The sequence below is a fragment of the Mesoplodon mirus genome (assembly GCF_964341445.2).
Source record: "Mesoplodon mirus genome assembly, chromosome: 19".
In the NCBI taxonomy this organism is placed as follows: Eukaryota; Metazoa; Chordata; class Mammalia; order Artiodactyla; family Ziphiidae; genus Mesoplodon; species Mesoplodon mirus.
Window position 1 is genome coordinate 4,106,544 of NC_138995.1, and position 16,449 is coordinate 4,122,992.

The 16,449-nt window shown below is 56.5% G+C and overlaps 1 protein-coding gene across 5 annotated transcripts in view; it reads right to left on the reverse strand.

Annotated features, from left to right (window-relative positions):
- Positions 1-4,903: 4,903 nt before the first annotated feature.
- The window catches only part of KIAA0513, a gene marked incomplete at its 3' end in the record, with an annotated part of 59,725 nt that continues 48,179 nt past the window's right edge, over positions 4,904-16,449 (reverse strand). For 4 of the 5 annotated variants that reach the window (XM_082605610.1, XM_082605611.1, XM_082605612.1 and 1 more), the window contains 4 exons: positions 15,821-15,898; positions 11,702-11,782; positions 11,171-11,265; positions 4,904-10,182 (listed from right to left, as the gene is read on the reverse strand). In XM_082605610.1, coding sequence (XP_082461736.1) covers positions 10,133-10,182; positions 11,171-11,265; positions 11,702-11,782; positions 15,821-15,898 — 304 coding nt within the window. The remainder of the gene's footprint in view (positions 10,183-11,170; positions 11,266-11,701; positions 11,783-15,820; positions 15,899-16,449) is intronic. The other variant, XR_014292025.1, reaches the window with a different exon arrangement.

The following is a 16,449-nucleotide window of genomic DNA, read 5'->3' on the forward strand; positions in this document are numbered from 1 at the left end:
TTGCCGTTGCTGCTGTGATGACGATGATTCTGTTATTGTCGTTGTTTTATATATTTTTTATTTAGAGCACCCAGAGCACCAGATGGAGCCAGAGAAAAGCAGCAGCCAGTGAGGACGACTCTGTCGAGAAGGACCCTGTGGAGGACCTCAGGGGACAGGGGAAGGGGCTCCATCAGTAGGACGAGAACTCCCCAGTCAGGAAAAAGGGGCTGAGGCTGGATGCTCAGAGGCTCTGCCGTGTGCAAGTCCCGTGTCCTCTGAGTCCCGCTTTCCTCATCTGTCTGGCAGGAATCATATCACTCAGCTCACAGGCTGCTCTGGGGATCAAGGTGCCCAGAAGGACACCTGGTACATAGCAGGTGTTCAATAAACGTGCGTGCATCTCACCCTGACTCCTGCTGGGTCTCATTTCCCGTCTTGTGACTGGGCTTCGGGGTGTTTAAGCCTGTGTTAACGTGTGTTACCGAACCAAACTCGGGTCCATTTGCCTGCGTGCAGTAAAGCCAATTTACTGACACCGGGTTGTAGTGAAGGAACGGGCAGGATTTATTGCAGGCGCCAAGCAAAGAGTCCAGGCAGCTGGTGTTCAAAAGGTCCCAACTTCCCGATGACTTTCAGGAAAGGTTTTTAAAGACAGGGTGAGGGAGGGAGACTGTGGGGCGCGTTATCAGTTCTTGGACATTTTTCTTTTATTCTTTTTTTGTTTTTTCCAGTTGCACCATGCGACTTGTGGGATCTTAGTTACCCAGTCAGGGATCAAACCCGGGCCCCCTGTAGTTGAAGCGCAGAGTCCTAACCACTGGACCACCAGGGAAGTCCCTTGTGGACATTCTTCTGATTGGCTGGTGGTGAGGTAACTGGGCAGCATCCAGTTAACTTCTTCCACCTGTGGGGTTTCCGTACCTGCAAAACAGCTCAAAGGACATGGCGCAGAGTATTACCTATAGTCCTTGAGAAGGAACTAAAAGTCCTTGGCTTTGTTTAATGACTGAACTCTTATTATTTTGTCTTGCTTGACTATTTTCCTTAGCTTCTGCATTTTCTCATTTCTCTGATTAAATTTATTCTTTGGAACTCGGGGAAGGCCTAGGAGGCTAAAGTTTTTCTACAAACAAGAGGCAGGTGGAGAACATTGGGTGGGTCTGTCCCGGGAAAGCCCCACAGAGTCCTTATTGGTTGCAGGTGAATCATCTCCCAGGGCTGCCCTAACAAAGCACCACACACTGGGGGCTTCAAACCACAGAAATCTATTCTCCCTCAGGCTGGACTCCAAGATCAGGGTGCTGGCAGGACTGGTTCCTTCTGGGGTCTCTGAGGAGAATCTCCGGGTGGTTCCCAGGCCATCCTAGGTGTTCCTTGGCTTGTAGACACATCACCCTGATCTCCGCCTTCATCTTCACATGGCGTTTCCCTGTGTGTGTCTCTGTGTCCAAATTTCCCCTTTTTATAAGGACACCAGTCACGGGATCAGGGGTCCACCCCATTCATCCTAACTAAATATATCTGCGAAGACTCTCTTTCCAAATAAGCTCACATTGTGAGTACTGGGAGTTAGGACTTCAACACATGAGTCTTGGGGACGCAATTCACCCAAACCATAGTGACGTGATGTGCGGGAATGACCTTGGGACCAGGGACACATCACAGAAGTGGAGGAGGGGTGGGGGTCCGCAGGCTCGGCCGCCTGCCCGCCTGGGCCCCCTGGGTGTGCACATTTGGGGAGCAAACTCCTGACGGTGGCTGGGGGCATCTGAGCTCTGGGTCACTCGGCTCTCAGCACACCTCCTGCTGCCTCCTAGAGACCTCTGCCAGGGAGAGGACATCCTGCAGCCGTTCAGGATAAACGCTATGCTCTGGAGCCAGCTAGCCCCTGATTTCAGTCCCCACTGCGGGTACCATGATTTCCTCATCAGCAAAGTGGTAAACAAAACCTTCCTCGAGGGTGTGGCGAAAAGGGAACCCTCCTACACTGTTGGAGGGAATGTATTATAAACTGGTGTAGCCACTACGGAAAACAGTATGGAGGTTCTTTAAAAAATAGTGTTACCGTATAATCCAGCAATCCCACTCCTGGGCATATATCCGGAGAAAACTAATTCAAGAAGATACATGCACCCCAATGTTCTTTGCGCACTATTTACAATAGCCAAGGTACGGAAGCAACCTAAATGTCCATTGACAGATGAATGGTTAAAGATGTGGTACCTATATACAATGGAATACTACTCAGCCATAAAAAAGAATGAAGTAATGTCATTTGCAGCAGCATGGATGGAACTAGAGATTATCACACTAAGTGAAGTAAGTCAGACAGAGAGACAAATATCATATGATATCACTTACGTGTGGAATCTAAAATACACAAATGAACTTATCTACGAAACAGAAATAGACTCACAGACATAGAAAACAAACTTATGGTTTGTTTAACCAAAGGGTTTAACCAAAGGGTTAAAGGGGGTGGCATAAATTAGGAGTATGGGATTAACAGATACGCACTGCCATATATAAAATAGATAAACAAGGTCCTACTATATAGCACAGGGATATCTTGTAATAACATATAATGGAAAAAAATATGAAAAAGAATATGGATATGTATAACTGAATCACCTTGCTGTACACCAGAAGCTAACACAACATTGTAAGTTAGCTATATTTCAATAAAAAATTAAATTAAATTAAAAAAAACCCAAACCTTTCTCATGGGATCATTGCAGGATTAACGTCTTTGCCAGAGTGACTTATATTTCCCAAAATCCAGCTCCAAGGCACCTCCTCAGGGAAGCCCACCCTGATTCAACCAGGAAGGACACTCACTCCAAAAATAACTAAAACATTCTATATTTCCTATATAATAATTTATAAAATAACCTTATCATAGATTGTATTATATATCATCACATTTTACAGTATATATTTTGTTATATTTTTATACTCTAAGCATATATATGTGTGCACATGCACACACAGACAGACACACACAAATGTACCTTTTTTTAACCTCAGTTGTGTCTGAACCCCACTGATAGTTTCTGAAGGAAAAGGACCTTGCTTCTTCATCTTCTGCTCCTGGAGCCTGGTGGCACCTGGCACATAGTAGGGGCTCATTAAAGGTAAGTGGACGGCACAAGGGGCCTCTCCCCTCCCTCTCTGGCCCCAGCACCCGGGAGAGACCAATTGTTCCCAATTCCAGGGTTGGACATTGGCCAGGAGCTTCCCTGTCTCTCTCTCTGTGCATGGTCGCTTGGGAGTAGGGACAAAATTCCTAGCTCCTCTCTTTGGGGCCCAGGAGGTGGGAGGTGGGGTGAGCAGGGGTGAAAGGAGCATAACTTTTGGGGTCTCTTGCTTTCAGAGTCCCAGGCATTGAGGGCAAACCCACACCACTGGTTCCCAGTGCAACTTGCGCAGGATCTGAGTACAGGAGAAAAGAGAGCACCGGCGGTCATTTCCTGTGACATTAAAAGATGACTTCGTGAGTGAGAGGCTTGTTCCAAATATGGAAAGAGGGAAGATGCTTCTTTAGGGGAGCAGGGGCGTTTGTGGCACTGTGCAGGGGAGGTGGCTGCAGACAGAGGTGCTCGGCACGAATTTAAAGGACAAGAGCGTTACATGATCAGGGTGCCCTGGAAGTCTCAGTACAGTTTTAAGCATCAATAAAGTCAGAAGTAGAAAGGTTACAATTTACAAAGAAACACCATTTGAATGCTTAATTGTTTAAATTTCTTTTATATTTAGTGTCATGAATTTTGAAGAATATGTTTTAAATGGATTCCTATAAAATTTAGAGAGAAGTTTGGTCGTTTTTCTTTTTCCTTAAATGGGCAGGACCCTTCCTACAGGTACAGCTCCCAGGTTGATTTATTTCCTCATCGGGACGAGGAGGAAAGAGATTGGAGTGAGAAGCACGTTTGCATTTCTCGCAGGAACCGCCTCGGGTGGGTGATGCTTTCCCTCCCATTATATGGATGAAGAAACTGAGGTTCAAAGAAAAATTTGGCAAAAGGCACGCAGTGGGTTGGTGGGGAGGTAGAACGGGACCCAGGCTTCTTCCCAGGGCCACCCCACCCCGTGTTCTTCAGGGTCCTTGCTGCCTTCCGCTGCTGGACTCTCCTGGCACCAGAGGAAAAGTCAGTTGTGAAGGCTTCTACCACCCAGGCCGGTCCTCCAGGCTGGGTGGGAGAACCAGAGACAGGGCGGTCCGGCCCCCGCCCCACTGAGCATCAGGGCACATACCCCAGCCCATCTCAGGTGGCCAGGCCAGGGCTGGGGGACCTGCCTGCACCTTCTCCCTGGGAACCATCCCACCCAAGGCCCCTGGAACTGAGTCCACTGCTCCGGGTACCAAGGACACTTCTTCTAGGCCCTGTGCTGGTCCTCAGGCTCACCTCCCAGATCTGTTAGTCTGGAGACTTAGAACATGGCTATTGACCTCTTATAATCAGAAAAAAAGCAAGCCCAACATTTCACAAAATACGTCTGTCAAACCAACTTGTAAGGGATGATGAAGGTGTCCTGTGTGTGTCAGGCAGGGGTGGTAATCGCGATCTACTCACAGCCCCCCGACTCCCAAAAGCAAGAAGTGAGGCAGCTGAGGCTCAAAGGCAAGACCAAGATATCAGCTGGAAGGGCTGGAGGCATCCTGGAGGCCAAGGCCCCTCCGTTCACTAACACACCCCCGGCGGTAACTCAGCGGACTCTCCCTCTGTCCATCGGTTTGGCCACGACACGCACACACGTCTGCACAAGACCCAGCTTCTCAGCCTAAGTGGGGAGAACGTCTATTTGACCCTAGAAAAAGGTGTTTTCTCTGTCGTCACTGAGATTGCAAATTCTGTAAAAAAAAAAAAAAAAAAAAAAATGTGCTCACGGACATGTGAAAACAAAAATTCAACAGACTGACTTCTTTTTTTAAAGATAATTTATTTCAGTTTCTGCCTTCTGACAATCTGAGGTGAAATATATAGACGGTTTTTTTTTTTTCACAGGAAACAGCTTTGATTTTAGCACTGTTCTGAGAGCTCGACCTTGAAACTTTCTCTACCTGAAAACACAGTTTGTAGAACATCGCCTCGTGGGACACGAAATTGCCTAAGTGTACATATAACACACCTGCATCACAGACCCCGACTTCTGGGCCACTAAGGGCAATGCGTGGATATGGCCAAGGCAAGTTCAGGTCCAAGACCAACGGGTGGGAGAGAAACAGGGGATGCACGTGGGAGACCCTCCTGAAGCCCCAGAGGCCACGGTTAGAACCATGAAGCTCTCAAGCTGACACGTCTTAAGGGGAGGTACCTGCCATTTGAGTTCGAGCCTTTCCTACTGTTCAAATGGTCAGCCCGTCCATCTCAAGGCATCCACGGGAACCTAAGCAAGCCTCCAGCACAGGGACAGATCAGGGCCCACATATGCAGCCTGTGTGTTGGAACAGGGCCTGCTGAGCACTTCCCTTTCATTTTCGCGAGTGCGCCATCCAGGACCAAGGTGGGGACAAGCACAGCCCCCCAGGGTCCGAGGGGCGTCACCAGCAGGAGCCCTTCTTCCAGCTCAGCGACCCCGTCGGTGCTGCTCAGGAGGGCGCCGAGCGACAGCGCCCCGGTCTGACCCTGCAGGACAAGCGAGGATGCAGGGTCACCCCTGCCTGCACAGAGGTCCTGCGGGAAGTGACGGGAAGACGGGCAAACCCAGACCGTCCTGACTCACTCTTGGAAATGACGAGGTGTTCCTTCTCCAACAGTAACCAAGAACTCTGGAGCAGGAGCAGTGTCCCCTTGACTCCTGGGGACACAGCCAGGGGGAACGTTCCCCCCGCAGCCCTTCACTCATCTCAAGCGCAGACAGACCAGCCAACTCAGGGACACAGGCCAGTGCCAGGACACCGAGGGACAAGGTGGGCCGGCCGGCCGAGGTGCTTGCTGGGGAGGGACTGCAGGGAGATGGTGGCAGGACGAGGCCGGGGGGGCCGGCCACGCGGAGGGTCTTGGCATTGAGGGTGCTCCTGGGTGGGAACCATCTGGAGAACCCACACAGGCCTGTTCCCGGCCGCCGGGCGACAAGGACGTACTGGGACACGTGACTTGACTAAGGCCTGACTCCAGCCCAGGTCTGAACGTCGCACACCAGCCAGTTAGGGGTACTCGTCACCGATGCCATTCCCCTGTATGAACTCAGCTTCAAAGGCTTTCCTAGTGAAACTCACCCTCAAGAATCGTAAAAAGGGATCAGTGATTTGCAGGAAGACGGAGAGATGGCTGAGTGGCTGGAACAGTGGTTCAAGGAAACTAAAAGGCCGGGGTGGGTGGGGCGCTGCGAGAAGAACCCCGGGACCGAGGGGCCGTGGGCCCCCAGCCCCGCAGCTCTGCTTGTGGCTGAGGAAGAGGGTGGCCAGGGGGTGACCAGCCTGGGACCGCCCGGCTACTCCCCCTCCCCCGAGGCTGGTGCTGGGCCCTTCTCCCCCGCTTCCCAAGCTCCCTAACTGTTCTGGCAAATGACTCAGGCCCCTGGCTGCCCAGCTGCTGCAGCTATAGGTGATTTGGCTGTACAGCTGACCTAACCGCACCGACCTGCTGGGGTCCTCCTGGAAAGCCAACTCATCGGGGTGCAGCAACGCCCAGGAAGGTCAGGCTTGTAGCTGCAGCCCTGACTGCTGGTCACGGTCACCTGGGTTCAACAAAACTCCTCGCAAGCCCCTCTGTGGCGTGAATACTGCGCTTCTCACACTGGGAGGCTGCAATACCAAGTACTCTGGGTGAGAAACTAACCCACTTAAAACAGCAGACGGAAAAGCAAGCCTCAAGGCTGCCACCTTCTCTCCACAGCAATGAACTTCACCGTCTAACTGGGCAGGGTGGAGGTGAGTACGGGTTCCACTGGTTCCAGCTCCCGGGAAGGAGGAAAGAGAAAGGTCAGGCGGCACCTCTGACTCCAGTCCTGGGTCTCTGCCCTAAACCCAGCGTGGGGCTTGCCCGTGACCCTGACCGTCCCGGGTTTCACTGGAGCACAAAACTCGCCAATTGGACTCTCTCCAGCCCTCCTTTTGGCAACTTAAGAGCTCCTAGGTCTGCTTTTTTCCCCTTCTGGCAATAGGAAAATCATGGTCTACTCCCTTTCACTGTACAAAGAACTTACAATATCAGAACTTGGTTCTCCTGCCTTTGATTAAACACGCGCACACAGTAGGTATGATCTGAATACTAGCACAGCCCTTAAACATTTAACAACATTGCTAAAACTGCAACACAGGCTGAAGACGTACAAAGCCACATCTCGACATCATCCTGTTTCCAAAGCAGAGTACTTTTTACCTGGGAGAATTAGCTGGTTTTGGCTCATTACAATTCACACAGCCCTGAAGGGCAGACAGCAGGAGACTGAAATGCCACTGCTAACGCAGGCCTTCGAAGCTCCTGGCTTGGGACCCTGAACCTGCCGGGACTGGAAACTCTCCTCGTGGACATGACCCGACGCTTCCTGCCCCGAGCCTAAGGGTCCTGAGTTTACAGGGAGGGCCACCAGAGCTTTCTCCAAAGCTTCCTGTGTGTACAGTGGGGTGAGACTTCTCCACGCTCGGACCTGACGGCCCGCCCTGTGTCTGTCTGCGCTGAGCAGGCCTCGGAGGGAAGACAGTGTCACAGAGAGAGGAGACGTCAGCAAGGCAAGCTGCCGGCTCCTGCTAGGGACGCCGTGCGTCCTCCGGGTGACAGTGGCCAGACACTCCGAGGTGAAATGCTCGGCCAAAGGCAGACGCCACCAGGACACAGCAGGGCAGCCTCAGAGCCACCCCGACATCGGTCACTCCATGAGGCCCACAGTCTCCGGCAGTGTCCCCTCGTGGGGCTGAAAGCGACAGGCAGGACTTCTGGGGTCAGGCTCCACTCTTAGGAGCTAGAGTTACACAAACAAGGGGAGGGGAAAAAACCCAAAGCAACCCTTGCTTCTACCTTCAACTGCTATTTCAAGAGGCCTGTATGGAAAAAAAAGGTCTCAAGATCATCTGGAAGTTAAAGTGCCTGGAAAAGCCCAAAGAAGTCAAAGCTGCATTTCCTTCCAAGGCTGCACGGGCCCTCCCGCCCCACCCTGGGGGGAGAGAGCCGCCAGCTCCCCAGCAGCCCTGGGAAGACCCAGAACCTACTATCTCCCTCCAGAAATCAGACTGGACAGAACGTCCGTACAAAAATCTTCTATGTACAAGGATAAGTCATTTGGGCACCTTAGAATAAAATCTTAACGCATTTCAACTAACCACTAAGAAAGCCAACGACACACAGCCGCCGTGGGAGAGTCCTGCGAGGGCACGTGGCCCTGCTCTTACGGGGGGTGGGGGGAGCACAGCACACCCAGGGGTTGCGGTTGAACGTCTCAGGAGGGGCTGCGTTATCTTCAGGAGGCACTGGAGGAGGGGCCCGCACGCCTGTCAGCTGGATGTTATGCAAACTGGCGACACAGCTGTGCTTTGTTTAGTGACGTGGCCAGAGAGGCTGCCACCACACACACACACACGCACGCACGCACGCACGCACGCACGCGCGCCATTGCGAAAACAGCAGGGTTTCTGAGGCCCCAGCCCCCCAGGTCTCCTGGAGGAGCAGCTCACGCCGGCGCGCTCGGGTCCTGCCGCGTTTCCCGTCGTCCCTCTTAAGAGCACCTGGACGTGCGTTTCTCGGCTCAACCGATGCACGCTCTGCTCTGGAGCGTTCCAGGGGGCATCCCCCCGAGGGGACCTTGGCGGGCTGGCGGGCTGGGCGTCAGGCGTGTGTCTGTCATGCTGGAGGAGGTGCAGCACACGGGACGAAGGGTCAAGGCGAGGAGGACAGAGCCCCGCTGGCCTCGTCAAGGTCAGCGCCCAAGAGCTGGGGCTGGGGCGGGGGGGCCGGGCTCGCCAGGGCAGCTGGCAGGCTGGAGGCCTGCTGGCCAGACTGCGGTCCCTCGGGCTGGTCAGCTGTGCCTGGTACAAACCTGGGGGGAAGAGCCCCGATTCCCGGCACCTGAGACGGCGAGGGGGTGTCTGCAGAGTCTGCAGGAAAGTGGTCCAAGGGCTCGGGTGGCGGAAGGTACAGGCTTCCCCAGGCGGCCGGGGTGGAGGGCCCGACCCTCCGAAGCCCCCGCTCCCCAGCCTCACCCAGTCACCGCCAGAAGCGGCCTCTGCCACGGTGCCTGTAACACTGACACAGATTGTCTTTTTTGAAATAAAGCGCAGCACTGTTTGCTTTCAGAAAGGGCGGTTGTCTTGAAGCTGCTGAAGAAGATTCTCTTGTCTGTGCTTCATCACGGGACTGATAGCCCCAAGCTACTCCCAGGGAGCAAGGGGTGGAAGCTTCTCCACTCCAGAAGGAAGCTGTTGGCTGAGCGGGAACATCTCAGACGGCCTGACACAGACACCTGAGTGCTACGTGGGTCCAACACAGCCACTTGGAGCCGTGCCGTCTCCCGGCGCCCACACCCCGGACTGTGGCCGGGCCTTCTGCAGCCGGGAAAGCACGTCCTCTGCCCCGGTCTCTCTCCCGTCCTGGAGTAGGGGGTGTCCCTCTCCTCCTGGAGCTTCCTGGGACTCCAGTCCCTGCTGCACGGAGAGGGGACCCGGGAAAGAGCCACACCAGCCACGGACCGACACTCAGAGGCCCCCGCCCCCTCTGCTTGGTCCCGGCTCAGCAGGAACCCCACTGTGGGAGGAACCCAACCCCACCCTGCCAGGGGCCCCCGGCCATCCCTCCTGACTGCCCTGTGTCGCTGGCGTGTGCCACCCCACCCTCCCACGGGCGCCCCAGCCTCTCCCGCAGGAGGCTACGATGGACGCCGGCCCGTTGTGGACCCAGCATCCTCCCTCCTGCGCCCCCTCGGTCCCGCGCCGCAGGTCCGCCCCTCGGGGACATGGACAGTCACCTCAGTGCTAGCTGTGTAATCCCAGGGACACTCGGGCACGCAGACGGGGGAGCAGACACAGGCAGCGGGGAGGCAGGGAAAACAGGCAACCAGATTCTTCTAACCGCTCGTTCTAGGGCGGTGTGGGGCGGCTCTGGGTGCAGCCAATGTCATGCGGGGGCGGGGGGGGGTGTGACAGCCAGCCGTGGGCCCGGGAGGGAGGCGCGCACCCACAGTCCTCCTGGGGGAGCCTCGGGCCACCTCCCGAGGCCTACTCGGCGGCCATCTGCTCGATGTGGTCGCTCAGTAGCTTGTACTGCTCTGGAAGAGAAAACAACGTTATTCCTCGTGAGAGAGACGGCGACACGGACAGGCAGGTCCTTCTCGTTCGGGGTGATGACAAAGCAGGCCCTCCCGGGCATGGTGGGTGTGGGCTTCTGAAGGTGTGCCCTTGGCCTGGCAGTGGGCTCCTTGGAACCAGGATGCATCTTCCCATGGCCATGATGCTCCAGAGGGCAGCCCCGCAGGCCCCCAGGAAGCCTGGTGTGGGCGGAAGAACCCTATCCCGGGAGCCAGGCGTGGGTCCTGGAGGCCACGCAGGGGTCACGTGGTGGACGGGACAGTGTTCTTGCCCTGTGATGAGTGGTGGGGCTGGTGACAGCACTTTGAGATTGCCCAGGGGCACCTCCTGAGGCCACCTGTCCTTGGCCCTCATTAACTTGGTCCAGGATGGAGTTTTATGTGTAAACAATATTGATCTGTACCAATCTATGTCTAAGTGGAAGACTTTTCAGGGGACAAGGAGGAAGCATCTTGCAGCACGTGGGATGACGCATAAAGGCCAGCTGTCGATCAGGGAAGCTGACATCAGCAACGTGTCTCCTTCCGTTACAGAAGTTAGAGATGCTGGAAAGACCTCAAGACCCCCACCGCTCCCCCAAGACCTCCGGCAGCAGTGTCATTCAAGGAGCGAAGGCAGGCCACGTGGTGGCCGTTTAGAAGGAGGGGCAACTCAGGGCCAGAGTCTGCCCATTTTCAAGGTCAGAGTCTGAGCACCAAGTTATATCTTTTCCTGGGCCCTGTCTGTAAGCACTGACCTGGTGGGCCCTGAACCATCCTGCCCCACACGGGCAAGCCCTACCTAGCACAACTGGGTCTCCAAGTGGAAGGAAAAGTGCCCCACGCACGCAGGCGGACAGGAACGTTTCATGTCCCATGTGTAATTACAGCAGGGACAGTCCTCCAAGCGGGTGGGGACTCCAGCATGCGGCGCACTGGCCCCCGAAACCCCGGCCCCGCCGCCACTCACCCTCGTCCAGGTTGCCGATCACCGCCTGCTTCTTCAGAAAGTCGTTGCACAGCTTCTTGTTCAGCCCGAACGCCAGCATGTTGTGCGTGAACGTGCTGGGGGGGGACACGGCCGTGAGCTGGCACCCCTCCCGCCTCCAGAGGGGAAGGGAGCCGGGGCCCGACATGCAGCCCACCAGGCCGGGGAATCGACAGAAAGATGTAAAACCAAATCGCCTCATCGGCCAGCCTTGCTCACCATGAAACTGTGTTAGGGGCGGACTGATTAGGAACCGGAGTCAAGGCCAAATGGAGTGAATCGTGTGCTTCTGAGCCGTTTAAGAACACACAGTGGTGGTGACACTGAGTCAGGGACGTGTGACATCATAAGGGTGGCGCTCCCCCAGCAGAGCCCCCGGGTAGGAGCGTCTCACCCGGAGGCCCCTCCTCACACCGCCCTGCTTGCTCATCTCCTGGGTGACCCGGGGTGGGCGTGGGCCCCGTCTGGGTCACGGGGCGGGGTGGGGGGTGGCAGGCTGGCCCTGGCGCTCACCCCAGCTGCCCGAAGGTGATGTTCTCGTTGAACCGCAGGCTGTCGTCCCGCTCCTCCTGGGTCATGTGGCACCACCTCTCTCTGCAAGCACAGGAGGGGCAGTGGAGGGGCTTCAGAGCCCACATCCCTGCCGCTTGGCCCTCCCCTGCTCTGACCCACAGGTGCTGGCCTCCCTGACAGAGAGGGGACACCTCTGCCGAAGAGCTGTTGGCGCTGCTTCTAGGAAGCCTGCCCGAAGGCTGCCCCTCTGCCTGGGGGCCCGAGGCCCACACTCATCAGCTTCTCCTGGCGGAGACAAGGCTCAGGACCCAGAGACAGTGTGCGCTTAGCGGCTGCCCGGAACATTCTCCAGGAGACGAGAACGCTGCCCCCACACCCTTCTCTAAGGTTCCAGGACAACAGAGGCCGAGGCCCATGTCACCGGTGGGGAGGCGCGCCGAGAAGCCGGCGGAGCAGGGGCCAGGAGCCCAGCGAGGAGGCCCTGGGCCCCGCGCTGTGTGCAGGCCCGAGGCTCTCCGGCGGGGGTCTGCGGCCTCTGGCCACATGCTGCCCGCCAGGCCGGCCCGCCTCCGCCGCTCACTCTGCTTGCAGGCTGCCTCGTAGGGCGCGGGGACGGGCCCGTCAGCGCAGTGAAGACGGCAAAGAGCCTCTAAGCAAAGCTGGGAAACCCAACGAGGAGGGACCACAGCCTGTGTGGCTCCACGTGCTCTCCGTGAAGGAGCACACGGCTTAGGGTTCGGGCAGGGAAGGTGCTCTTTTGGGCTCTTTTTGAGCTCGGTGTCCCTGAGTGAGAGCGAACGCCGCCCGGTCCTGCAGGGCGTCAGCCCCTCCCCTTATGGCCGAGCACCCTTGTCCCCAGTGGCCCAGGACCGTAAGCCACTGCACCACTCCACCTCCACCACCCCGGGGCACGGGAGCCGCGTGCGTGGCCACCTGAGAAGTGAGCAGATGCCTATTTCCCCTTAAAAATTACACTCTGGACAAGCAGTCTGACTAAAACAGGGCTGAGAGGAAAAAGACAAAAGAGAAGGGAGAGAAGAGGCAGTATTAGGGGGCGAGGGGTCAGGGCGATGGAGAAGCTGAAAGAAGAGGAACAGAACCAACAATCGACTCTTAACTCCTCTCCCCCCTCCCAGCCCAGGGAGGCCACGGGTGCCGCTGCAGCTGAGCGGGAGCCACGGGACACCAGGGCGGCACTGTCAGTCTCCCAGTCTCCTCATGCTGACAGGACACCCACGAAGATACCTGGAACGTGCTTCCAGGCACTATGCTAATCCCATGCCACGTTCCTTCCCATCCTTCTTCCCTGAGTGGTGACCCTTAGAATGGCCCAGGCACATAAACTCCCACACCACCGCCAGGCTCGCTGGGTACAGGTGCGCAGGTGTGCACTGCACAACCCCAGACCACGTGGAAGTGGCCCCCTTGCAGTCGTGCAGCACAGCAGCCCTGACCCAGATGAGGAGGTGAGTCTTCTTGCTGTGGCGAGGACTAGAGTTGGGACATTTTATCTGATCTCTGAAGAAACAGGTAGAAGGTCATTTGGGATCAGGGGATGCCTACCAACAAATCAATTCCTTCAAATTGAGTTCAACACCCAATACTGGTCGAGGTCTCATACCACCGGAGGGCAGATCGTGTGTCTAAACTGCCACAGTGGGAATTCGGATGTGCCCCGCAGCTTACAGAACAGGAAGCCTCCTGAAAAGGGGACCTTTCTGCCTCTGAGCACAGAGAGGGCGCTGATGGCGCTGTCGGCAGAGGCTGCCGAAGAGGAATCATGCTGGAGGCACAAGGTTGCCCAAGGACCCAGAGCCAACCCCCGGCCCCCAATCTCGGGGTGTCCTGGGGGTCAGATCTGGGATGTGCATGGCCAGACCACATCTGGTCTGGGTGAGGAGGCCTGTGAGGCCCAGAGGCTCACTTCCCCTCGTGGGGCTCAGAGGTCATGATGCTCCAGCCCTGTCAGGCCTCGGCTGTGGTGCTGGCAAGCCTTGCTCCAGGAAGGCTGGTTAATTACACACACACACCCGCCCCCCAGAGAGTCTGTGGGAACTTGGGGGCTTCTTAGGAACGGAGGTAGCTGCCATGCCTAAATGCTCCTTTTAAAGCCACAATAAGGCTGCATTAACAAAAACAAGATTTCTCATAAAACAATAAGCACTAAAAATACATCACTGATTAAAGGAAGCATGCTTTGGGAAATTTCCACCAAATTAAAAAAAAGCACTGAATCAGAAACTATATTTTGAATAGGCAGGCCTTTCACTCTAAAAATATCTTAACCAAGATATCGAACACATATCAAGTTCAAACAATTGAAGTCAGACCCCACCGTGGGCTCGCAGGAAATAGCCTGTTCTAGACCTTTGTCTTCAGGGGACCCCCTCACACACACAGGCCTCACATCACACAGTGGCCGGGGGGAGGAAGCAGCTGTCCTTCCTCCGGGACCCCCCAGACCTGTCAGAGTGGGCAAGGGTCTGCCAGAGCCCGCAGGCCCCTAGGCATGACTGCAGGGACAGGTCCTCTGGCCCGACCTGCGGCTCCTGAGCCCGGATCAATGACCGAGCGGACAACAAGGGAACCCAGGGGTGTGGTTTCAGGGTCCGCTGGGAGGGCCAGAGTGGCCCATGGAGGCTGGACTCGCTCCAGGTCGGAGCTGACCTCCTGGACCTCACTGCCCTCTCCTCTCGGGATGCGCACCGGGCCTCGTGGGGGTCTCGGGGGCCGTGTCTGTCTCCTGACCATTTCGGGGTCTCTATGCTCGGCGAGCTCCCCACTGTCTGTCGCCAGCCTGTCCCAGCGCTGGGCCCGCCAGCCGCGAGTCACACCCACGTCTGGTCACACCCCACTCCCCTCCGACCCAGCGGCCCCGGAAGGGCCCCCGCACTGTCCATGGACAGTCACGTGGACACACACCTCTTCTTCTCCTCCTCTCCAGCATCCCCTCTGGAGCGGCAGCAGAAACAGGTAAACAGAGGAACACGTCAAAGTCATGCAAGATATGTGGATGGAAAAGAGAGCAAGCGCGGAAGGAGGGTTATCACAGCGGAGACGGATATGGAGACGGGGTTCCAGGGGGCGGTGGCCCAGGAGTCTGAGAGCAAAGCAACACGAGGATCCCCCTCGCCTACAGGCACCTCCTGCATCTGCGACTCCCAGAAGGGCGGAGAACTCTCTCTCTAGAATCCTGAGGAACATTCCAGCATCGCTTCCTCTCCACGTGCTCCCCTGCCTTCCTGGGACACACAGCCACAGCAGGCCGCCGTGGGGTACAAGGCAGGTCATCCCGATAGGGTTTACTTCCCCCCAAAAATGTTTTCACTTAAGATCCCCCAAGTGCTCGTGGACTAAAGCCTTTACCAGCAGGCACCTGCCCTCTCCTGCCGGGAGAAAGGTTAAGGGGTCTCCCCCGGGTCGAAGAAGGCGGGGATTCATTTCATCAACGAGGAGAGACTCAGACTTCAAAGTCCCATGACTGGAGGGGCCAACAAGGTGACCCAGGCCTGGAAGGCCACTGCCCCTTCCCCGCCCCGCCGCTGCACACAGCAGGCACCAGCCTTAGCTCACCGCCGTGGCCAGAGAGAGCTGAGCACCCGTGCCCAGCCCTCGCCGCCGCCCAGTGCTTAGTGAACCGGGTTACAAAGGGAGTCTTCCGAAGTGGCAAGACTGCCCTCGGGGAAGCTGCAGCCCAGAGGAGTAAGTTGACGGTAGCGACTGCCCTGCCCAGACGTGAGCCCAGCATCCAGGGTCCCGCGGCAGTGGTCTCAGCTCAGGAGTCTGGAGTCTCACAGAGACAGGCAGAGTGGGTCCGAGGGGGCCCTGTGGGCTTCACTCAGTGGGAGTCTGCATTTCTTAGGAGGGTCAGGCCGAGTCATGCCGGAGCCCCGGGGCAGGAAGCGCTCATGCAAGCTGGGCCCCCCCACCCACGAAGCGGTGCGCCCGGGACCCTTCAGGCAGCTTGCAGGGCACCGGGGCCGCAAGGGGTTGAGGAAGAAACACAAGACGCATCGACTCAGCCGTTCTGTCCTCCTGCTTCCTCTTCAGAAACGGGGCAATAAAGCCTCGCCCTGGTCCTCTTCCCTGAGGCCAAGCGGGCCCGGACTTGGCTCCTACCTGGTAGTGGGAGACCGCTTTCTCCTCTCACAGTGGACAGCGTCGAAAAAGGCCGCGTTCCAGAACCTCAGCGTGTGCCTGCAAGACAGACAAGGCCCATGTGCCTTTATCTTAAATGGAGCTGGTTCCCCCACCACCCGGCAAAGTGTCCTGAGGGCATCTGTGTGTGTCTCCCAGGACTCAGCCTGGACTCATCGGGTCAAAGGGGAAGCCGCCACCAGCAGGATGTGGGCGAAGGCCATTTCCCCTTCTCTGTCTCTGGCTGAGGCTCCCAACAGGAAGCACAGGCTTTAAAGCAGACCTGCTTCTCTAGAACAGGGTCTAGGAACATAAATGGGAACCCCCGGCAGGGACAGGCCACGTGCAGAGAGCAAACACATTTATAGCGACACACGAGGAAGCAGCATTCTTGCCGAGGATCAGGGTCAGCAAACCTACGGCACGTGGGCCAAGTCTGGCCTGCTCTCTGTCTGTGTAAAGCAAGCTTTATGAGATCACAGCCACACCCCTCCACTTACATCCTGTCCACAGCGGCTTTGGCACTACAGCAATGGAGTGCAGTGGTTGCCTGTAAAGCCTAAAACACTCACCACCCGGCTCTGTACAGAAAAGTGGGGCTGAGCCCTGTT